The sequence below is a fragment of the Pecten maximus genome, chromosome 3, assembly GCF_902652985.1.
Source record: "Pecten maximus chromosome 3, xPecMax1.1, whole genome shotgun sequence".
Taxonomy (NCBI): Eukaryota; Metazoa; Mollusca; class Bivalvia; order Pectinida; family Pectinidae; genus Pecten; species Pecten maximus.
Window position 1 is genome coordinate 11,361,115 of NC_047017.1, and position 25,855 is coordinate 11,386,969.

Genomic DNA, 25,855 nt, shown 5'->3' on the forward strand with positions numbered 1-25,855 from the left:
TGTATGCAAACATTTCAGCGATTATGATTCAGAGCGCGCCATTTTGAAATTTTGTTAGTTGGAAAATGTGAGGACCAGAAGAAAAAAACGTAAACAATGACCGCGAATAGGCCTATTCATAAAAGAATTGTATGAACTGCTGCAAGGTATATAAGAATGGGTCATCATAATGTTATCTGTTGCACTTACAAAATTGCTACAAATATTATGAAAAAATCTTACAAATTACGCAGTAAGTTCTGATCGAGATCCCATCTCGGCCTTTTCGAATGCTAGTCGTTTCGGTAACAAGTCGTTTCGGTAACAAGTCGTTTCGGGACTACCGAAACGACTCGAAGTCGTATCGAGTCGTTTCGGTACATTCTCAAGATATTTCGGGACATTGATAGGACGTTTCGGTAGACTTCTAAAATAATTTATTTTCTATCATAATTGTATTAATTGCAGTTCTGTTGTTTGGTTCAACATCTGTATGTTTCTTTACGATAGTTAGGGTTATGTCCCTTACTACGTTTTTTCTTCCGGGTTGTGATGAACTCTGCCACGTATGTAAAATATTTTCTATCTTATCGTAAACTACATGTATATATTTTCTCTATCTTCTCGTAATTCTATACCTATAACCTTAACTATTTTGCCGTAAACTACATGTATATATTTTCTCTATCTTTTCGTAATTCTTATATATGTAAAATATTTTCTATCTTAGCGTAAACTACATGTATATATTTTCTCTATCTTTCCGTAATTCTTATATATGTAAAATATTTTCTATCTTATCGTAAACTACATGTATATATTTTCTCTATCTTCTCGTAATTCTATACCTATAACCTTAACTATTTTGCCGTAAACTACATGTATATATTTTCTCTATCTTTCCGTAATTCTTATATATGTAAAATATTTTCTATCTTAGCGTAAACTACATGTATATATTTTCTCTATCTTTCCGTAATTCTTATATATGTAAAATATTTTCTATCTTATCGTAAACTACATGTATATATTTTCTCTATCTTCTCGTAATTCTATACCTATAACCTTAACTATTTTGCCGTAAACTACATGTATATATTTTATCTATCTGATTCAAGACACCTCACAGCTAGTATCAAATATACAACATCAATTATTCATATAAACATATACACAAATATAAGCATACAGCAATGAGAACAAATACTTTACATGGGCCCGGAGAATTTACAAAAAAAAAATAGTTTCGGCATTTACATACTTTCTTGTTAACTTTCTTTCAATATAAGTATGTTTTCTAAGAAAATGTCATAAAGCCTATGTTTAATGCTTTTTACATTATAAAAAAAACTGTTGCCGTACTTTCTTTCAAAATAAGAAATGGTATCTAAGAAATAGCCATAAAACCTGTGTTATGATATTAAAATAGTGTAATAAAATATGTCAATACAGACTATTAGAATATCAACAATTTGTCTTGTTTAATTTCCATAGGAAAGGCCCCTGTAATCGCATTTTAAATTCTAAACATGTAACAATTTTTTTCACAACACTCACCTGAATTGCACGTTCTATGTTGCCATCTGGAGCACTTGTCACACTCAAGACCCTCCTGTCGAGGACGAACGGGTTTCGTACACGCGACACAAAGATCCGATGAAGACATGTTGAGAGATTCAATTGATAGGTGCCAATTGGTGACAGTATTTAATATACCCATTGTTAATGTTTTTCCTCATCCATGGAGTAACAATTAATTATGTTTTCTTACCAGAGTTGCTCCAATTCATTAGTGTAATGATCGGTACATGTAGGTATACGCATGTATAAAATTAATTAACTAGGTATGATTATGTTTTCTTACAAGAGTCGCCCCAATTAGTGTAATAATCAGCTGGTATGCGCCCGTAAGTAATTAATTAATTATGTTTTCTCACCAGGGTCGCGTCACTCCACCGTCGTACGTAAAGCACACATCAATCAGCGCCGACTAAGAAAACATTGTTTGTATGAATGATACAATTTTTTTCAAAATCAGCAGTAATCATTGATTAATAATGTATCAATTATCTACGGGTGCAGCTTCAATAATAAAATAATAAAAAGATAAATACACAATATCAAGGAATTAAACATCAAAATAGTAACTATTCATTTCTTTGATTATTTGTTAACTATTACTTTCTTAATGCTTTATACTTGAAATCAACCTGTATAGACTTTATTTCTCGGGCATGGGTTGTTATAACAATTTTTGAAAATTATCTCCCGAAACGACCCGAACTTCTACCGAAACGACCCGAACTTCTACCGAAACGACTTCCGAATGTCCCGAAACGACTTCCGAAAAAGTCCCGAAACGACTTGTTACCGAAACGACCTTTTCAAGGTTTTTGACTAGCCCGAGTTTCCTCTAGATCTGGCCCTGACACCATGTCTGGTGTAGGGCCAGAGCGTAATACTATAAGAAAACGTGGAGTTCTCCGACACCGTTTTGTGTCGCTAAGATTTTGGTGTAAACACATTTAAATCGGGTGTGACTTAACACCTACCTTGCATACAAATGAGATATTTATTTGGCCCAAAACACCCATTTTAGTCCCATATCAGGGGTGGTATATTCAGTCTGTGTAGACCCTCGCTTTACGCGTACAAGGCTGAGTGGTTAAGGTGTCTTGGCACTTTTTTTTACTGGTTCTCCACCTCGCAAGTTCGAAACCGACGTGGGGCAGTTGCCTGATACTGACCGTAGGCCGGTGGTTTTTCTCCAGGTACCCCGGCTTTCCTCCACCTCTAAAACTAGGCACGTACTTACATGACCCTGGCTGTTAAAAGGACGATAAACAAAATAAACCAAATCACTTTACTTTGGTCAAAATTTCACACTTGACTCGATGCCTTATTGCTATAACTATATGTTGGTTGGGGGTGGCGTAATCAGTGCGTGATGGATCCCTGGAGTGAAAAGAAAAAATATTTTTTTCTGTCAAGTTAACTGCTTATAATGTGTGAATAATGTATTCTTGTATCAAAAATAGCAGGTTTTTGGGGAATAATAAACTTAGTTTTCTTGATGTAAACTATTTATAAAAAATACAATAAATGATATTTGGTCTTTCAGTCCAATGTGTTACGATTCAGTTGGTTAGCTACACGGTTTTGGGTTCTGTCCCCTAGCCGAGACATACCAGAGTCTTTAAAAATGGTAGTTGCTACTCCTGCTTAGCGCTCAGCATATTTGGAGTGGGACGACTGGTTGGCCCGTTGTCAGTATAATGTGACCGGGTGGGGTGTGCTGCTGGATATCTTCGGCAGTATGCTTCAGTGAGATAGCACTTTAAATCGGCAAAAGTTCCGGCCTATCACAAGGAGATTTGACACGAACATACCGCAGCCTCCCAAAACACACATACGCACTCACCACACGCATACATGTCGCACGCATGGGAGGCCGTCCTTTAATTACCTTAGATGTTAATAGGACGTTAAACAAAATAAACCAAACCAAACCAAACACTGTCACTAACAAAATGGCGGGTCAACAGTGTGAAATTTTGACCAGCGTAAAGTGAGGGTCTATACTGACAGAATAGAACACTGATTTGGGACTAAATAGGTGTTTTAATTGGGGTAAATAAATATATCATTTATCCATACATGTAAGCTGGTAGGTGTTATATGTCACGCCCGATTTTATTTTGTTTGCACCAAAATCTTAGCGACACAAAACAGTATTGTAGAATTCCACGTTTTCATATAGTTGTGCGCTCTGACCCTACACCAGACATGGTGTCAGTGCCAGTGGAAACATGGGCTAGGTTTGGACCAAAACATAAATTTCACAAACCAACTTTTAATGTTATATTTTGAGGATAAGAAGATTGAAGTCCCGCCCATTACAACTAGTCAGCTGTATATATATGGCCTATTTGGATGTAGTCATTGATCTATTGACTTACACTTACCAAAGGTTGTAAAATAGAATGTTCATCATAAATAGGGAGTTCATGTCAGAGATTTGATAAAATATATGATTATAGTGAGAACGTCGAAAGAATAGTCATTGTGACTATTAAATACTGAAAAATATCAAAGTCTTTATTATATATCATAAGTAAATATCCAAATTAGGTTATATTTAAAAATGGCACAAAATTGATAAGACAGAGCTACGAGGTCAAGAGGGAAAACTTGTAATTATGAAAAAGGAAATCTCATTCTATATAGACAATACAGTAGACAGAAAACTAGTAAAGACACACACAAGACCCTATACCACCTCCCATGTTAGAGATCACAGACGTATATGCCATGCTCCATCAAAGATGATGGGTAAAATATATGTAGTTCACTGTTTACCTTTGTGTGATGAAGACATGGACATGATGAGATATTTAAAGTATCCGCCTGCTAAAACTTTAAATACCCAAAGTATCCTGAGGGTTACAATATATCTGTCTACACAGGGATCATAGATTGGGTTATTACTATTGTCACATTAATACTTTTTCAGATGTGAGGAGTACTAAAACACCAACATGAGAAAAGATGAATAAAGGAAAACAGGCAACCCTGTTCCAAAGTTGGGGGGCCAAGAAGTCTAAACCTGGCAACTCTCGGGTAGCTAACAGTTCAAGGGGTGATGTTGGTGCACAGCCAGGCCCATCCTCTACCGCTGACCACTCGGACATCATAGATCTGTGTGATGGACTGGAAGATGATGACGATGAAGACCTTTTGGCACAGGTTTGATTTTATTTAGGTTACCTAGTAAGGTTGACTAGTCCTGGATGTTAAGCTTGTTATTTAGTAATAGTCCCTACTAATTAATGTCACATATATTGGTAAATTTTATTCTTTTATTAGGCCATGGACAATGCGGCCATGCCAGGGAACAAGGAGCCAACTGCTGGTTCGTCATCAGTGGTGGCACCTGGAGAAGATGTATGTAACATATCCCTGGGAGCCGAGTCCTTTTCTGGTAATGTGTCCTTGACCCAGACAGTCGCTCCCGAGGGGTTTGACAAATTTGCAGGAAAGACCTGGATCTACCCCACCAACTACCCAGTTCGGGATTATCAGTTCAACATCTGTCAACAGGCTCTGTATAAAAACACTATGGTCACCCTTCCCACTGGCCTTGGCAAGACCTTCATAGCGGCTGTAGTCATGTACAACTTCTACAGGTATATTTTAAATTTAGCCATAATTGAATCAATCATAGTATGTTTGTCCAAGTTTCCTTTAACTCCTAAATAATCAAAAACTGTAATTGTTGGTGCTATATGCTAGTGTTTTGTGTTTGTTATGCAGAGTGACATTATATTTATGATTATTACTCCACGTACTCTCACAACAAAGTGAACATTTCCTGTGTCTATTGGCTGAGAGATATGGAGGTTCGATGTAAATCACAAAAACATGTATGTTGTGTCTTCAAACGAGACTTTCCAATATATACCTAATGGAAGAACTATACAGTAGCAATGACTGCAATCATACTCTATATTTTACAAAGCGAATCATGATCACACAGGGCTCAAAGTGCCGCCTATTTTTGTGGCCATGGCGCCCTAAATTCTACATTGGCGACCAGTTATAAGGCACCTGCATGCATGGCCACTAAAAAAATTGTGTAAATTTGCAGTTTGGTTAACCTTTCAAAGGTTGCAGTCAATGCTAAAATGAAGTTCACGATAAAAAAGTTACAGAGAAGTTATACTGATCTAAAGAATTGAAAGAGGTTGTTTTTTTCAAATTGATGACAACTAGGCCAGGCGACTAACTTTTCCAATTGGCGCCTAGATTTTATGACTTTGTAGTGAAATAGGCCACCTGATAAAAATATCTACTTTGAGCCCTGTCACATTCTCTCAGTCAAGATTATCTTACAAATTTGATTAACAAGCCCCAGTATACTGCAAACTCTTAAATGTGATTTTGATTTTAATACTCTGATGATATTGCATTGTCTCATAATACTGTTATAACTTTTTTTAAATTTGAAAATAAAACTATTGTACAGGTGGTACCCTCAGGGTAAGGTTGTGTTCATGGCTCCGACTAAACCCTTAGTAGCTCAACAGATAGAGGCCTGCTATAACATCATGGGTATCCCTCAAGCTGACACTGCTGAAATGACAGGTAAGAATTAGGTTTATCAGGTAGTTAGACATCACTGAAGTGACAGGTAACAAGTGAAATAGACAGGGTGTCTCAACAATAAGGACAAATAAGAATAAAATGGCTAAAACAGAGAAAATGTAGATAAAATGACTGAAACTTACGTATAGGTGATATGAAGATTGGTGATCATTAGTTACTTAATAAAAAGGTAGTGTGGTGAAACCAACACAGGAGGCAGAGGAGTCCAACGTCCTATCAGTAAAGGTAGGTGGATGTTCGGTGATGGAATCCTAGGTGGATACCGAAGTATTCTAGCAGAGCTCCATAGACGAAAGGTAATCACAAATAGATAAGGGATGGAGCATCAACACAAAGGATTCCGTAAACTTGTAGGTTTTAATATGTTAACATGTTTCGGATGGCTAGGCCAACCGTCATCAGAACAATTTTACATTGGTAAAAGGATAGCTAAGGTGCAAATTACGGTTCAACAATCTGATTGTTACATTGTCACGTGATTAAACAATGGTATAATAAAGTGCCGGGAAAAGGCAAAGTAACTTGTGATGGACATAATGGAAATATGTTTATGGTTGGGATATTTAAAGATAGAAGATTACTGTTGAATAAAATTACATTAATAGGTTACAGTTTTTAGTTATGTTGTGATTTAACAGAGTCAAAGATGCCATAAACACTGTAGATAGCGATTTGCGCGTCTCTCAGGTAAGTTGGTTTTTCATCCTGGCAAAATGTGGAATTTAAGGTAGTGTTCTCCGTTCTGAGGCGGATGTTGACGTTGGACGTCGTCGTGGTGATAACAATTACTTTGACGTCATCGATGTTGTGATTGTCTGACATAAAATGGCGGGAGTGCATCGGTAGGTTTGGTGTAAAGGGAGGTTTGCAGGGTACCGTCTTCTAGTTTGGAAATGGTGGTATCTAGAAAGTTTATCTGTGTTTCACTGGCCTCATGGGTAAATTTGATGGTAGGGTGATGGTCGTTAAGGTTTCCCAAGAAGGAGTCAAGGGACTCGCTGCTGTGGGTCCAGATGAAAAATATGTCATCAATATATCGCCACCACACGGGCGGGGACAGGAGTTGTGATTGTAGGAAGGCCGTTTCCAAATGATCCATGAATAAGATGGCGTAATTCGGAGGGAGTGCAAGTTGTTCATCTTTATTAAGGTTTTTACGGGTTGGCGCTGGTTGATTGGAGGTTTGGGTGTGGTAATTGGTTACATTGATGAAAGAGTCCAGAGTGGCATCGAGGCCTGGTCGTGGGGTCAAGCCCGAGGTGGGTCTGAATGGGTTGGCAGGTAGCGGTTCTTTATTGTGGAAAAATAACTTGAGTCTGAGTCGGCGGAAGAATAAAAGAGAATCCGTGCGGGTTTCTGTTTCGTTAGGCGGGCGTGGTGTTGGGCAGAAGGAAAGACCTCTAGTCAATATAGAGTGTTCTACTGTTGTAAGTGGAGTAGAGGACAGATTCACAACGGCGTCACGGACACCAACCCCACCATTAGAGTGTCCGATAAATTTATTAAAAGGAGAACATTTCGTAAACCTAATAAACAGAAATCTGTCAACGACCATCACCCTACCATCAAATTTACCCATGAGGCCAGTGAAACACAGATAAACTTTCTAGATACCACCATTTCCAAACTAGAAGACGGTACCCTGCAAACCTCCCTTTACACCAAACCTACCGATGCACTCCCGCCATTTTACGTCAGACAATCACAACATCGATGACGTCAAAGTAATTGTTATCACCACGACGACGTCCAACGTCAACATCCACCTCAGAACGGAGAACACTACCTTAAATTCCACATTTTGCCAGGATGAAAAACCAACTTACCTGAGAGACGCGCAAATCGCTATCTACATTGTTTATGGCATCTTTGACTCTGTTAAATCACAACATAACTAAAAACTGTAACCTATTAATGTAATTTTATTCAACAGTAATCTTCTATCTTTAAATATCCCAACCATAAACATATTTCCATTATGTCCATCACAAGTTACTTTGCCTTTTCCCGGCACTTTATTATACCATTGTTTAATCACGTGACAATGTAACAATCAGATTGTTGAACCGTAATTTGCACCTTAGCTATCCTTTTACCAATGTAAAATTGTTCTGATGACGGTTGGCCTAGCCATCCGAAACATGTAAACATATTAAAACCTACAAGTTTACGGAATCCTTTGTGTTGATGCTCCATCCCTTATCTATTTGTGATTAGTTACTTAAGAAATAATTAACGATGATTCGTGTATTGTTGCAGGATATACAACGAGGACGAGGATATTTTGCAATTAAATTAATAACGAAGGCCGCAGGCCTGAGTTATTAATTAGAATTGCAAAATATCCGAGTCCGAGTTGTATATCCTGCAACAATACACGATTCAAAGTTGATTATTTCTATTCTACCATGTACTGTTTAGTTCTGAGATCGACCTCTTTCTAATAGAAAAACAGCAAAGAATCCCCGAGAAAACCTTGTAATTTATTTCTTGAGTATTGCATTATTTGCTGATGAAATATACAGACAATACAGTACTACGATCAAGAGCATCTATCATATGGCATTGATTTTGAAAAGAAAGAAAAAGGATAATTTATGAACAAAGAACTCAAACACAGACTGAAGTTATACGACTATTTATTATACTAATACATTGGGCTAAAGGGCTATAACAGCTGTGGTGCTTAACTCTCTCTTGTAGATGACCTGGCCAATATAATTATAATAGATACATTTACACTAAAACTGAATTTAAGCTAGCGTAGACTGTATATGTAGCTATATATATAGAAAAGCTGTTCCTGTTGGCCAGGCCATGTAACTAAGTCGAGTGAACTTATTAGTAGATGTAAACGAATTCTTGGGGGACTTACGAATTACAAATGATGTAAAATGCCCAAATTGAAGATGGACCACAGCTGAAATACCCCCAAGAATAGAATAATGCTATAAAGTATCAAACAAAGTACCTAATTGAACATACAATAATTATAACAGACGACCAATAAAAAAAGAAAAAAAAGGAGGGCCTCCGTAGGATTCGAACTCGCGTCGTGATAAAAATTTATTGAAAGACTAACCCATTAGCCCACTCGGCTATAGTTACCTTTTTCTGGAATGGGTGAATATTAGGTATATAAAATTGTAACAGCCTTGACTCACGAGCGTGTATTATTGGCACGAGCGTGGGTTATTGGAAAATAATACATGGTTTTAAACCAATCAAAACTGGCGTTGCATAGCAAACATGGTAGAATAGGTTTTAAGATTGTAAAGTCTTAAAAGAGTGTTACTCCACAGTAAATATTTATAACTTTGTTGAATTTGATGTTCACCTTTGGGAAATTATCTCTTGCATGTCAAAATATCATCGCTTCATATATTAAAGTATCAAACTGTGCTGGTAAATCTGTTTTAATAAATGTCCTAAAGGAAACATGGCTCCGACGGAGAGGAAGCGTATTTGGCAGGAGAAGCGGGTGTTTTTCCTCACCCCACAGGTTCTCACGAATGACTTGAGTCGTGGGACGTGTCCTGCTGTCAGGGTCCGATGTCTCGTGGTGGATGAGGCACACAAAGCATTGGGCAACCATGCCTATTGTCAGGTATAGTAGTACTGCAAACATCTCTCAGAAGGTGGACAGGGATAGCTCAATATTTTACTTAAACAACTGGAACAAATTTAATTCATTGATTTTAAATTTTGAAAGTTATTGTGCACGCTAGGGCCCGCGGTGGCCGAGTGGTTAAGGTGTCCCAACACTTTATCATTAGCCCTCCACCTCTGGGTTGCGAGTTCGAAACCTACATCGGCAGTTGCGAACTGACCGTAGGCCGGTGGTTTTTCTACCGGTACTCTCGCTTTCCTCCACCTCCAAAACCTGGCACGTCCTTAAATGACCCTGGCTGTTAATAGGACGTTAAACAAAAACAAACAAACAAGTGCACCTTCATATTACCATAGTGTCTTGTTCCATGTAGTCATTATTACACCTTTATAAGTAAAGGTGTAAATCAACAAGAACTATAGTTATCGTGGTACAGGAAGATTCTGGTGGGGAGGAGAGACTCCTTAATGTTTAATAGTCCACCTACTATTGTAAAATGTAATAATAAACAGTTCTGAAGGTAAAACATTTGATGATAAGTTTGATTTACAAGATATAATGATTGTGTCTACGTTGTAATTACAGGTTGTGAGAGAGTTGATAAAATACACCGAGAACTTCCGTATTTTGTCCCTGAGTGCTACACCAGGTAGTGATATCAAGGTAATGTATCCACTCCTCTGTAATGTATCCACTCCTCTGTAATGTATCCACTCCTCTGATCGATCTTCCTGAAGTTGGCGACTTGTTGGGTGTTGTGTTTTGTCTGATGCCACCATAAGTCGATTGTAATTTCAAAACTCATTCTAATGTCTGTTCATTTCATTGCTTAAAATTACAAGCACATAGAAGTCTAATGAGGAACTGAACATTTATTATTGATATTAATTATATATGTGTTGCTGATAACATTATTGATATTAATTGTATATATGTTGCTGATAACATTATTAGTCCCCTACCGGTGAAACCCGGGGGACTATAGGCTTTGTCTGCATCAGTCCGTCTGTCCAGTTAAAGTTTTGGTTAAAGTTTTATAATGGCACACCATTTACTTAATAATGGTATTAGGATGCTGATTCTTTGCATAGAGGTTCTTTGGGTGTGTGGCATTACTTTTGTACAGTTAAAAATCAACAAACAAAAATCATTTTTTTCCATATTATGTAAGGACTTAACTGTTTTCTCTGTATTCTTGAGGCTAATGTTTTGTAATGGCTCTCTATTCACTTAATAATGGTATTAGGATGCTGCTTCACTGAGATGGGATTCTTTTGGAATAAAATCAGTGTACTACTATGCTGTGCTATGTAGAATCATGGTTATATTTCAATCCAAGGCTGTTATTACACATTTAACTTTAAATTCACTTTAGATTCTTTTACTCTGTTCAGTAGACATACCAAAAGAATACCTGAATATCTTTTAGGGGCAGGAAATGTAGTTTATTCAACCCAATAGAGTTGAATTTACACATTGTTTGGAATGAACTTATTTTCATAAAATGATCATGTTTCAGTTTTGGCTAAAACATTTTTACTCAAATTTGGCTAAAGTTTTAACTTAAGGGCACCGGTAGGGGACGTGTATTGGTTTAGCAATACTCACAGAATGCTTGTTGAGGTTTGTCTTCTGTTGTTTTAAAAGTAAATAATTTGTTTAGTCCCATTGAAGAGAGTTTCAACACCAGACACTTTAGTGCTGGGAATCGCCATGATATTGAAGATCGATTATCGGGCTGTCAAGATCGATCGATAATCGATTATCAGCTGGAAGCGGTTTTTAATTAGGTCCGACCACGTGTTAAATAAATTCCGGAAAGTCTGGATTCCGTCATATATTAGCAAATTAGTATAGCCTTGTACAAAACGCTGCACCGACCACGATTATGTAAGGTAGTTACAACGCTTGAATGCCGGCGTGGTTCAAGCGAGACATAACAAGAACAAGCGAAATGGATGTTTTATTTTGGTTTATTGAAGATAAAAGCATTCATAACAACAGTACGTATCTGAATAACTTCAGCCATTCAAATTAGAAACATATGAAACGATCTATTCATAGCCAAATTTCACCATCGATCTTTTAAGTGCAAAATCGATTATCGAATCGATCTTGGGTCCAACTCGATTTAATCGATGTTTCCGGTTATCGGTATACCACTACCAGACAGGTCTATTAGGTTTAAATTATATCTGTATTGTCACATTTAAAAGTAGAACTAGTTTGACCACATATTAAACAAACAGACTTGATTAAAATCAGAATTCATCTCTACAGTATGGCCTTTTGAAACATATTATATATATTAAAAAAGACCTCAGTTGTTAGTCCCTACTGGTAAAACCAGGTTTTCTTTAAGCTTCACATTTTCTCTGTCTGTAGTATACATGTGTACATTACATCAACATTTGTCAGCACTAGCGGCTTCATTCCGTGAGGGATTTTAATCAAACTTCATACAATGATAAAGGACCATAATATCTTAGATAATTTTGAGTTCCAGGTTTTCTGTGTCAAGGTCAAGGTCACGGAGCCAGTAGGGGACATGTATTGCTTTAGTAATATCCAGTATGCTTGTTTTCATAAATTCTGTTCAAACTATAATGATTAGCCTATTTAATGAAGAGGTACAATTTAGAAAAATACTCAGCACAAACCCTCAATTGTTTTTGTATACTTTCAGCATGCATATGATATCATGCATCAAATAATAGATAATACAGTACAATGAAAATCTCAATAATTCTATTCATACATTTATATCCTATTTCTGGAAAATTTAAAGGAATAAATCATAAGGTTTTCTAGATTTTATTTTAACACCTGAGTTCGGTCTGTTGTAGGCAGTTCAGCAAGTCTTGTCAAATCTCCTGATATCACACATTGAAATAAGGACTGAGGAGTCAATCGATATCAGACAATTTTCACATGAGCGGAAAGTGGAGAAGATTGTTGTCCCCCTTGGTGATGAGCTCACCGAGGTGAAAAAGGCGTATATACAGGTATGTAGGAAAAGTGCTGAATGGAAGGTTTGTAATTTATCTAGATTTCTAGGAAGATTATAAATGATTGACTTATGATAATGACTCATACTGGTTTAAAGTTTTATAAAGCCTTTGTATAAAATGATGTTTGTAAAACAAAGCATTTGTTCCACTCATTAATTCCCTTTTAATGTGAAAATGTCAAATCTCGAAGTCTCATTATTCTTTTCATGCTTTTCCTTACTGATAATTTTGTTGCGGGATGCTGGGTTACGAATTTATTCTGTTTTCATTTACAAAAAAAACAACTTTGCATAAAGACAGGTGACTATCTGCAGCCTTACTCTGGAAAAACAAAATATAAGTGTTGTTAAATAAAAACATGTGAAATAAAAGCTTCCCATTACACTTCAACATCTACAGTATATCCAGTGTATAGTTTTCAACAAATTAAATAACAGATTGTCTGTCTCCACAGGTCATGGATGTGGTTGTCGGTCGACTGAAGAGACAAGGTGTCTTGTATAAGAGGGAAACAACCAGTTTCTCCAAGTTCCTGATTCTGAAGGCCAGGGAAGCTTTTAGACAGAATCCACCTCAACAACTACAGGTAAACTAGGACATTAGATCTGATCCTACAACTACAGGTAAACTAGCACATTAGATCTGATCCTACAACTACAGGTAAACTAGGACATCAGATCTGATCCTACAACTACAGGTAAACTAACACATTGGATCTGATCCTACAACTACAGGTAAACTAGCACATTAGATCTGATCCTACAACTACAGGTAAACTAGCACATTAGATCTGATCCTACAACTACAGGTAAACTAACACATTGGATCTGATCCTACAACTACAGGTAAACTAGCACATTAGATCAAACCGTACAACTACAGGTTACTAGTAACTAGCACATTGGATCTAATTGTACAACTACAGGTTACTAGTAACTAGCACATTGGATCTAATTGTACAACTACAGGTTACTAGTAACTAGCACATTGGATCTAATTGTACAACTACAGGTAAACTAGCACATTGGATCTAATTGTACAACTACAGGTAAACTAGCACATTGGATCTAAGTGTACAACTACAGGTAAACTAGCACATTGGATCCAATTGTACAACTACAGGTAAACTAGCACATTAGATCCATTGTACAATTACAGGTAAACTAGCACATTGGTCCTATTAACAGCTAAGGTCATTTAAGGACGGCCTCCCTTGCGTGCGAAATGTATGCGTGTGGTGAGTGCGTATGTGTGTTTTGGGAGGCTGCGGTATGTTTGTGTGAAGTCTCCTTGTGGTAGGCCGGGACTTTTGCCGATTTATAGTGCTACCTCACTGGAGCATACTGCCGAAGACACCAAGCAGGACACCCCACCCAGTCACATTATACTGACAACGGGTGAACCAGTCGTCCCACTCCTAATATGCTGAGCGCTAAGCAGGAGTAGCAACTACCATTTTTAAAGACTCTGGTATGTCTCGGCCAGGGGACAGAACCCAAAGCCTTCCTCACAGGGGTGAACGCTCAACTAAAGGCCAAAAGTGAGGCATTGTCAAGGGAGACATTAGGAAGAAGAAAGTTTGAAAGAAAGAAGAGAAAAGATAAGATCCCAAGTTTAGTCGCCTCTTACAATCATGCAATGGGGGCAGCAGGTACAATTCTTATGCCCTACATGCAGGGCTGTCAAACCGTACAACTACAGGTAAACTAGCACATTGGATCCGATTGTACAATTACAGGAAAAAGTACATATTCCATCGTACAACTACAGGTAAACTAGCACATTGGATCCAATCGTACAACTACAGGAAAACAAGTACATATTCCATCGTACAACTACAGGTAAACTAGAATGGAAGACATGTTTAATCTGCTTTTTTGTTACAGAGAACAAAGTATGGTGCTCTTGCGGCATTATATTCTGTATTACCTTTGACACTGATATCTGTACTATAGAGGACACAGTACTGTGTGGTGGAGGGTGACCTATAGTCTGTGTGACCTTGACACTGATATCTGTACTATAGAGGACACAGTACTGTGTGGTGGAGGGTGACCTTGACACTGATATCTGTACGTGCTATAGAGGACACAGTACTGTGTGGTGGAGGGTGACCTAGAGTCTGTGTGACCTTGACACTGATATCTGTACTATAGAGGACACAGTAATGTGTGGTGGAGGGTGACCTTGAGTCTGTGTGACCTCGACACTGATATCTGTACTATAGAGGACACAGTACTGTGTGGTGGAGGGTGACCTAGAGTCTGTGTTACCTTGACACTGATATCTGTATGTTACAGAGGACACAGTACGGTGTGGTGGAGGGTGACCTTGAGTCTGTGTGACCTTGACACTGATATCTGTTTGTTACAGAGGACACAGTACGGTGTGGTGGAGGGTGACCTAGAGTCTGTGTGACATTGACACTGATATCTGTACTATAGAGGACACAGTACTGTGTGGTGGAGGGTGACCTAGAGTCTGTGTGACCTTGACACTGATATCTGTATGTTACAGAGGACACTATACAGTGTGGTGGAGGGTGACCTTGAGTCTGTGTGACCTTGACAATGATATATGTCTGTATGTTACAGAGGACACAGTACTGTGTGGTGGAGGGTGACCTTGAGCCTGTGTGACCTTGACACTGATATCTGTCTGTATGTTACAGAGGACACAGTACTGTGTGGTGGAGGGTGACCTTGATTCTTTGTGACCTTAACACTGATATCTGTATGTTACAGAGGACACAGTACTGTGTGGTGGAGGGTGACCTAGAGTCTGTGACCTTGATACTGATATCTGTATGTTACAGAGGACACAGTACTATGTGGTGGAGGGTGACCTTGATTCTTTGTGACCTTGACAATGATATCTGTATGTTACAGAGGACACAGTACAGTGTGGTGGAGGGTGACCTAGAGTCTGTGTGACCTTGACACTGATATCTGTACTATAGAGGACACAGTACTGTGTGGTGGAGGGTGACCTTGATTCTTTGTGACCTTAACACTGATATTTGTATGTTACAGAGGACACAGTACTGTGTGGTGGAGGGTGACCTAGAGTCTGTGTGACCTTGATACTGATATCTGTATGTTACAGAGGACACAGTACTATGTGGTGGAGGGTGACCTTGATTCTTTGTGACCTTGACAATGATATCTGTATGTTACAGAGGACACAGTACTGTGTGGTGGAGGGTGACCTAGAGTCTGTGTGACCTTGACAATGATATATGTCTGTATGTTACAGAGGACACAGTACTGTGTTTTGGAGGGTGACCTTGAGTCTGTGTGACCTTGACAATGATATCTGTCTGTTACAGAGGACACAGTACTGTGTGGCGGAGGGTGACCTAGAGTCTGTGTGACCTTGACACTGATATCTCTGTATGTTACAGAGGACACAGTACGGTGCGGTAGAAGGTGACTTGGCCCTAGCTATGAGTCTGTACCATGGGTTTGAATTGCTACAACTACACGGCCAGCGCTCATTGTACAACTACCTGGAAAGTATTGTGAGTGGAGAAAAGGGACATGGTCGTACAAAGGCCGAGCTGATGAGGAATGCTAACTTCGTGGAGATGATGGATAAACTCCGTAGTAAATTTGCTTCTGATCCAAATATCAGGTATTTATATCTCATCTGTAGATCTTAATGACCTTATTCAGAGGTGTCAGGATAAGCAATATTATGTGTTGAGAAAAAAAAATTGCTGATTTTAACTTTACAGACATTGACAATTGACAAGAGACATTCAGACAGCTATTGAATAATATAGATACAGAATGAAATTAACCTGGAGGCAGTGTGTATTGATATACAATGTGATCAAAGTAAAAACAAGATAAAAAAATAAAAAATGAAGTGGTGAAAATATGTGATTTAGGGACTAAACAAGGTTCTAGTTCCCCTAAACTTGTCCTGTTTGCATCAGGAAGTAGATTTGATATCTGGGATCTGGATATTACTGTTTCCCCAAATCCACTGTGTATTTATGTTTCTTAGACTTAGTCAGAAGTTCAGAGACGGGTATAAGACAGGACATCCAAAGATGCAGAAATTAGAGGAAGTGGTTGTCAGCCATTTTAACAACTTTCTAAAAGGTTTGTATAAAATGTAGGATTACTTTTTATCAGTCTACATCTTTCTCATGACATTTACTTCGTGAATGTTTCCATAAGCAGAGTTTTTAACAATAATAGCTTTATACAGCCCTGGCTGTATAGATGCTTAATGTCGACATCTGACAACATATTGGATGTTTCCAGGTGTTGTATAACAGATTATTTAAGTAACTAGTTTTGAAACACTAAAATATCAACAATAGAGTATTAACATCACTTTAAATAAACCTAAAATGTTCCCTCGCTTAATATGATGGTGTGCTTTTTCTTACCTAGACCATACTAAGTTGGTGATCGACTCTGTGAATACACACACTCCTTACAAACCAGTACCGACAGAATAGAGACAAGACTGGGCTATTTTATCATCTTTAGTTATATTATAATAAAGTTTTAAATACATTCAATAATATATTTGAGCAATAAATAAATTAAATCAGCAATTCATATTTAAAATTTTGCAATAGATTTGCATTCTATTTCTGTTTTACTGCTCATAAAGGAAAGATTAGATACATTGTTTTACAATCTTCTACACTAAGATAAGAATTGTAACCTGCACATTCCCTAAAATAAGAATTGTAACCTGCACATTCCCTAAAATAAGAATTGTAGACTGCACATTCCCTAAAATTAGAATTGTAGACAGCACATTCCCTAAAATAAGAATTGTAGACTGCACATTCCCTAAAATAAGAATTGTAGACAGCACATTCCCTAAAATAAGAATTGTAGACTGCACATTTACTAAATTAAGAATTGTAACCTGCACATTCACTAAAATAAGAATTGTAGACTGCACATTCACTAAAATTAGAATTGTAGACAGCACATTCCCTAAAATAAGAATTGTAGACTGCACATTTACTAAATTAAGAATTGTAACCTGCACATTCACTAAAATAAGAATTGTAGACTGCACATTCACTAAAATTAGAATTGTAGACAGCACATTCCCTAAAATAAGAATTGTAGACTGCACATTTACTAAATTAAGAATTGTAACCTGCACATTCACTAAAATAAGAATTGTAGACTGCACATTCACTAAAATTAGAATTGTAGACAGCACATTCACTAAAATAAGAATTGTAGACTGCCCTTCCCTAAAATAAGAATTGTAGACTGCACATTCCCTAAAATTAGAATTGTAGACTGCACATTCCCTAAAATTAGAATTGTAGACTGCACATTCACTAAAATAAGAATTGTAGACTGCACATTCACTAAAATAAGAATTGTAGACTGCACATTCACTAAAATAAGAATTGTAGACAGGACATTCACTAAAATAAGAATTGTAGACTGCACATTTAGTGTGCTAAAATTTTACCGGAGAATTTTGATGATAAAACTGCTGATCTTTTACATTTGCCAGGAGAGAAACCTATGGTAAAATGTACAATGTAATTGTTTTATCTTCAGTTGTCGCGCTGTATTTGTTGTTCCAGTAAAAGGTCTCAATGATGTCAAACAAGAACCACTTAGAGAAGTGATTTCATTCAAACAGTTCTATCATATTTTATCTTATTCAAACTGTTCTATCATATTTCAACTTGTGCCCACAATGCATGCAGAGTTTCTTTATGCCCAGAGGCCTCTTGTATTTTACTGAAGTAGCCCATACTGAAAACTGATCTTCAGCGATAAATTCAGGATTTAGTTTAGATGAGTTCCTGGATAACTGAGGTCTCGGTTTAAACAGGTTATAATGTTAATTTTGTTGATCTCTAGGTGGAAATGACGAGGAGAAGTCTCAAGCGACACGAGTGATGATTTTCTCTCAGTACCGAGACAGTGTGTCGGAGATAACGGACATACTCATGCAACATCAGCCATTGGTCAAGGTGATGAGCTTCATTGGTCAGTCGTCTGCCGGCAAGGCCACCAAGGGATTCACGCAGAAGGAGCAACTCGAGGTAATCCCATTGTTCCAGGATGGGATGTTTTAAATCTTGTTAGCTTGATATACCATTGATACAAAAAGAGGTTTTCTAGAATTAGAGGAACAATTACATGTGTTTGTAATTCTTATTAATATGTCTGTGATAGCAGAAAATATTTATGTTATAAGATTTGGTATCATTATCCATAACTTAAAAATAGGAAGCACTGTTATCATTTGACTGAATCTGTGTACTTTGTTAAGTAATTGTGAGATCACTTTGTAACTTTTGTTATGTTTTTAGTTTAATTTTACATCATGTAAAGTAATTTTGGACGGTACATTTTAACCCACCATCATCAGATGTTTGGCGATTCAATCACTCTTCATCTGTCCGTCCATTCGTTCATAAACAATCTTTGTTATTGCTATTTCTTGAGAAGTACTTGAAGGATTTTTCTCAAACTTATGTTTGTTCTCCTTGTTTCCTATTTGCTCCCATTTGAATCAGAGGCTGATCCAGAATATGAAATGATGGGTGATTCCTCGGGGAACCAATAAAGATCATCCATGATGGGTGATTCCTTGAGGAACCAATAAAGATCATCCCATGGTGGATGATTCCAAGGGGAACCAATAAAGATCATCCCATGGTGGGTGATTCCCAGGGAACCAATAAAGATCATCCCATGGTGGGTGATTCCAAGGGGAACCAATAAAGATCATCCCATGATGGGTGATTCCTTGGGGAACCAATAAAGATCATCCCATGGTGGGTGATTCCTTGGGGAACCAATAAAGATCATCCCATGGTGGGTGATTCCTTGGGGAACCAATAAAGATCATCCCATGGTGGGTGATTCCTTGGGGAACCAATAAAGATCATCCCATGGTGGGTGATTCCTTGGGGAACCAATAAAGATTATCCAATGATGGGTGAATCAATAAAGATTATCCAATGGTGGGTGATTCCCTGGGGAACCAATAAAGACCATCCCTTGGTGGATGATTCCCAGGGAACCAATAAAGATCATCCCATGGTGGATGATTCCCATGAACCAATAAAAATCATCCCATGGTGGGTGATTCCCAGGGAACCAATAAAGATCATCCCATGGTGGGTAATTCCTTGGGGAACCAATAAAGATCATCCCATGGTGGGTGATTCCTTCAGGAACCAATAAAGATCATCCCATGATGGGTGATTCCTTAGGGAGTCAATAAAGATCATCCCATGGTGGGTGATTCCTTTGGGAGTCAATAAAGATCATCCCATGGTGGGTGATTCCTTGGGGAGTCAATAAAGATCATCCAATGGTGGGTGATTCCTTTGGGAGTCAATAAAGATCATCCAATGGTGGGTTCCAAGATTCCTCTGGGTTCTTTTGTTCTTCACTAAAAACTTATTAGATGATGAAATTGTTTCTTAAGGGCTAGAAAATTATTTGAAAATTTTTGTTAATTATCCGCAGGTGATGAAGAAATTTCGTGAAGGCGGCTACAACACCTTGGTGTCCACATGTGTTGGAGAGGAAGGTCTGGACATCGGAGAAGTGGACCTCATTGTGTGCTTTGATGCTCACAAAAGTCCAATAAGACTGGTGCAGAGAATGGGCCGTACAGGCAGGAAACGGGAGGGACATATCATCATGTTAGTTACAGAGGGCAAGGAAGAACAGGTGAATAGTATTCCTTATTGTTTATCATTGTCCTGGTACCTAGTATATAGAGAATACATGGTCAGTGTCTTAAAATATAAGCTGTATTTTGGCGAGGGTAAAGAAAGACAAAAGTGGCGAGCCACAACAATAAAAAAATAATCATCAAAAATAATCATTTTGAAGTGAAACGATGTCAAAATTAACAGAAATATGTTCGCCTTTTAAAAGTTGTTTCACTTTGAAGTAGGTCAGTCGGATTGACGCACGAGCTAAGATTCCAAAATACAACTGTTTTCCGTCACTGCCGTATACAGCAAAAAAATATATGGTGGGTGTATTCCGACAATGCGGTGGCAGTTGCAGGATAAACTGATGTATCCTAGCTAGGTGGAGTGTCGCACACTAGAATTGGCCTCAAACCTCTCATACAGAGTTAAGGGTAGCCACAATACCTCAGTCAGTTAAAGATCCAAGGTGCGTGAATCAACGCTCCTTACTGTGTCAGTTTCTAGGGAAGCTGAGATGCAGACCAGTCTGTGCTGTCATTGTTGTCCTTGTGCAAAACACTAGTTCTAATTGTTCTGGATTCCATGCAACAGGCCCCTATATGTTGTTCATTGAGGTAGTCACCTATTATACATTGAGACCTCGCCTCAAATTGCCTTGGCTGTTCACAGGGTGATAAACCGAGCAAGCAAACAAACTCATACAGAGTTATGTCCCTTAAAGATTATTACTGAAACAGTGAGTTATGTCCCTTAAAGATTATTACTGAAACAGCGAGTTACTTAACAAATATGGTACAAACCCAAAGCTCATAACTTAGACAATGCAGGAAAAATCCAAAAAAAAAATACTTTTATAGGAAGCAAAAATTAAGCACAAAAATGCTGAAACCTATCTTTAATTTGCTTATTGATACCAACATTTGTCCATAGCATAACTTGCTTTATCATCTACATTCCAAACTTTTATACATAATACTGTATGTATGGTGAAAATACTTCTCTTTTCCAGTGTTGCTAACAATTACAATATCGTTACTATATTTCTTTATACAGATTTATAATCAAAGTCAGTACTCTAAGAAAAGTATACACAAGGCGATCCTCAACGGTGCCAAATCCCTTCATTTCTACCAAAACAACCCACGTATGGTCCCGGAGGCATGGATCCCATCTTGTCATAAAATGCACATCACTGTCAAGCAGAACTTCCAGCCAAAAAATGGACCAAAAAATGGAGCAAAAAATGGGCCAAAAGTCAAGCAGAATTCCAGGCAGAGCAAAATTAAATTCCAATCAAAATCCACCACAGGTAAAATACATATACAAGTTGTAATGTTTGTTTGTTATACTGTGTAGACGAATTAAGGATCATATTCAGTTTCCATACTACCAGTGTTAATTCTGATACATCTATCCGTTTGAGCTTGTTTGTGTGTAATACATATGTACATACATTTGTGTTAGACTCTCTCACTTTGTTTCTGGATGTTCCCTTAAGAGACAATCTTATTAAAATCTAGATGGTCATTCTCACTACATTACATGAACATCTAACAACATCGCATAAGGGGTCACGTCAGGATGACCTTTTTGATTAACCAAATTACTACTTACAGAACTTCGTATGTGCGAAATAGCATGACTTTAAGTGCATAGCTTGCATAATCTGTCAAATCTGTTTCAAGTCATTTCGTCCAACAAATCATATAGCTATACATGCTGTACCAAAATGGTTAGCTTTAGATACATGATGTGACAAATGGGTGAGAATGTGACCCCTATGTGATGTCATGAGATGGTCATGTAAAGTAGTGAGAATGACCATCTAGATTTAATTCGATTGCTTAAGAAATACAGATCTAGTGGTCTTCCTGAACTGGTGACAAAGACTTCCGAGGCCTGTACTAACATCTACAGGTCCCTCAAGGTTCAGCCTTAGATGTTACATTTATAAATAGACAAACAAGTTTGTCCCCATAATGTCTTAATGATTGTGCATGAATTCCCCATACTAGCCATACTAAAATCAGCATGTCTGTCTCTTCTCACCACACAATTCATCAACTACTGAGCTGATTGAAAATTAAAAAAAAAAAAAATACATATGAATATCATGTTATGTACAAAAGTACATACACACTTTATATTTATTTTATTGTTTGATTATCTATTCAGGCGCGACAAGTGACGATGGTCTAATAACTGCGGAGGAGTACCGGGACCTAATCCAGAACTACTCCGTACCAGCTGACAGTTTACCCACCCTGCCTAGGAGATTACCCCTGTTGGCTCTGGGGGAGCAACATGTAAGGGACATCATTGTGATGTCACAGTTTGTGACAGATTTTGAACAAGCTTCCTACAATTGTGATGGTATCTGACTGAGTTAATTGTAACACGCTAGGACCAAGGTGTATCCACTCTGTTGGTTATACAAGAGGATTTGTGTAATAAGGACTAGACTTTTTAGAAATTTCAAATGTTATAAATATGTATTTATTGCTGCCTTATATCATAGGTATTAGCTCCATAATTGGTAACTCTACAAGTGTTAGGGGGTTAAGCCCCCTCAACCCTTCAACTTTACCCTCAACAACCACCCAAACTCATAATCACTTTGTGTGCCTGTGTCTGTTAGTGATAAGCTATCACCTGAACACCAGGATCGATAAAGTTCATGTTTAGACCATAAAATCAGAGCATGACATTCTACATCTGTAAGGTTTGGTGGTCATCAGTCCAGGTTTAAGGTCAAAGGTCATACTACTTTCAAAATAAAAAGCTTGTGTACAAGACTTGTTGAGCCTTGAGCCGCGGTAACTTTCCTTTTATTAACTCCATGAAATGCAAGGAAAAGGAACAGAATGGAATTTGAATGTGATTTAATAATTTTCTGCAAAAAATGGCCAAAAGTCCTGTCAGAAGAATTAGTTCCATGAATGTAAATGTTGTCCCTGTGTATTGTAGACACACTTTTGATAGCTGAAGAGATATTTTGTGTAATTTCCAATTATTTGCAAGACAATGATCGTTTAAAATTTTGACCAAACAAGTCTGAATTGGGTTAAGGAGGTTCTGTTTAATTGTCTGTTTTAGGAGCCCATACCTGCTAGTGAGAGACAAATTAGTCTGAATCTGTTTAATGAGGTTCTGTTTAATTGTCTGTTTTAGGAACCCGTACCTGTTGGTGAGAGACAGATTCTCCGTGAATGGCTACCCTGGCAGAATCGCCTTCAGCAGACCTTCAAAATAGAGCACTCAACAAAAACTAAAAACTTTGTGGAATTGATGCAGTTTATTGAAATTCAGCGTAAGTAGACTTAATACCAAAATGTTAGAAGGAATAAATTAATTACCATACCAGAGCCTGTGGTGGAAAAATGAGGATTTTTGTCTGTGAAACACTTCATTTAGACATTTCAAAGTGAACTTTCAAATGAGTGATATACATTTAAAATTTCTTTGTGTGATAATGCTAATTGACAAATGGACATTGAGTTGAAGAATTAATTATGTATTGATTAAATATAGTCAAAAGGCTCTGTTCTTCAAAAAGCAATTTTTATTTGTATCTTTTTTTTTTATTAAATTTCAGAACTTCTAGATCCAAACGAGGATCCATATGGAGAGGAAATGAGACTATTTCTCGATGAGGAGGACGTGATAAAACCAGGGGAGACAACTAGACGAGGAGGAATTCGTAAGTTCTGTGTCAACGTGGAAAAGAGTGCCAAAACTGCATCAACTGTACAAAAAGGCAAGGGAAGACATGTCCGGAGGAGTGAAACCTTGCCAGCATTTGAGATCAGTAGTGATGAAGATAGTGATGAAGATTTACCTAATTTTAACATCAATCATAATGATAAAAGGACATCAGTTCTAGGAAGTGTGAACAAGAAAGTGAAGAAAGGCAAACATCAGCTTCTACCGAAAAATATGCCAGTGTTGATCGATGTTCCAGAGTCAGAATCTGTTGTAAGGAAAAGTAAAAAGGACAAGAAACGTTCTACGAGTGGTGATAGATCTGTGGTTCAGTTGATAGCCGATACTGAAAGCCGAGATTTCACTGACGAAGAAGAAATAGTCCCGAATGTTCTTCCACCTTTAGATGAAATTACATCTTACTACAATAAGATAGAAAAATCAGCTCATGACAATCAAACTGATATACAGAAGGATGTGGATTCTTCTGATAATAATTATTCTCCTCTTGATGTCAGTGATCATGAAGAAATGGAGGTTGATGACAGGAGAGAAAAAGACTCATCATTTTCACATCTTCTTCCTAAAATTCCTCATTTGGACATTTGTTTGGCTTTGACGGAATGTGCGGAAACACCAGGAAATATCACGTGTCAGGTCCGAACTCCTCCTCCTTTGGAGCAAGTTGGACAAATTGTAGCAGACTTAGATAAGTGTGAACAGCTACCTCCTTTAGATTTGTTACAGTTAGTTGATGAATGGGAAAAAGAAAACAAGGAATATCAGAAACAAGGTCGACTTGATGGATCTGACTCGAAGGGAATACATCAGTCTGGCCGGGGTCATTCTTCAACGGAGGAAAGGTCACCAGCTAGTGCCAGCAATATAATTGGACATTCCAGTACTGGAAGAAAAATGTCAGAGCCATTGAAGGATATTCATATCCACATTGCAAGTCGGTCTCCACCTAAAATATCTTTGAAGCCTTATAAGGAACATGAACACAACATTGAAGGACAAAGTGTCGCCAACAAATCAGACGGTGAACATAATCAGTCTGATGTTGAGGCTTGTCAAGAAAGAGCTCAAGACAAAGGGAGAGGATCCCTCCCTAAAGATAATAAAATATTGTCCCCAGTTAATAAGGCTCTAGTTCCTCCCAGAAACCCAGGAACAGAAGAGGAAGTTCTTTCTGATGATTCCGACATTTTTATGGACACACAGGCAAACTTCTGTCTGGCAGACAATGTAGATGATGAACCATTTGGGGAGGAGAGTAAATCCTCATCTGTCACAAGTGATCATATCCAAAACTCGCCCCAGAACACTGTGTTGGACAGTAAAGACAGCAAGGAAGCAGTTTCAGCGATACAGGAGAATAGTTCTGAAGAATTTTCTGGTGATGATTTTTTTGACACTCAGGCAAATTTTTCCCTTCATGATGATGATCTTTTCGGTGATGCTGAAATTGAAATTGACACAGATGTGAAAAATGCTTCATCTTCCTCAGTGAGTGACAGGAGTGACCAATCAGGAATCTTAGTCGATCAAAAATGTTTAAAAAATGCGGAAAAGATCAAATTGTCCGATAAACTAGGAATTTTAGATCAGAAAAGTGTAATAAATGCAGGAAAGGACAACCTGGGGAGATAAACTCGTTGATTCCTCTGTGAAATTTGACTCCATTACAAATGGGAAACCTCC

The 25,855-nt window shown here is 37.8% G+C and overlaps 1 protein-coding gene across 1 annotated transcript; it reads left to right on the plus strand.

Annotated features, from left to right (window-relative positions):
- Positions 1–17: 17 nt before the first annotated feature.
- Positions 18–25,855, plus strand: LOC117323205 (Fanconi anemia group M protein-like). Its single transcript, XM_033878261.1, has 16 exons — positions 18–146; positions 4,493–4,725; positions 4,846–5,165; positions 6,005–6,123; positions 9,579–9,751; positions 10,340–10,417; positions 12,601–12,759; positions 13,220–13,351; positions 16,169–16,398; positions 16,777–16,874; positions 18,630–18,814; positions 20,253–20,459; positions 21,503–21,758; positions 22,625–22,755; positions 23,621–23,759; positions 24,045–25,855. Exons 2-16 carry the CDS (start codon positions 4,528–4,530, stop codon positions 25,802–25,804), a joined length of 4,185 nt encoding a protein of 1,394 aa, XP_033734152.1. The 5' UTR covers positions 18–146; positions 4,493–4,527; the 3' UTR covers positions 25,805–25,855.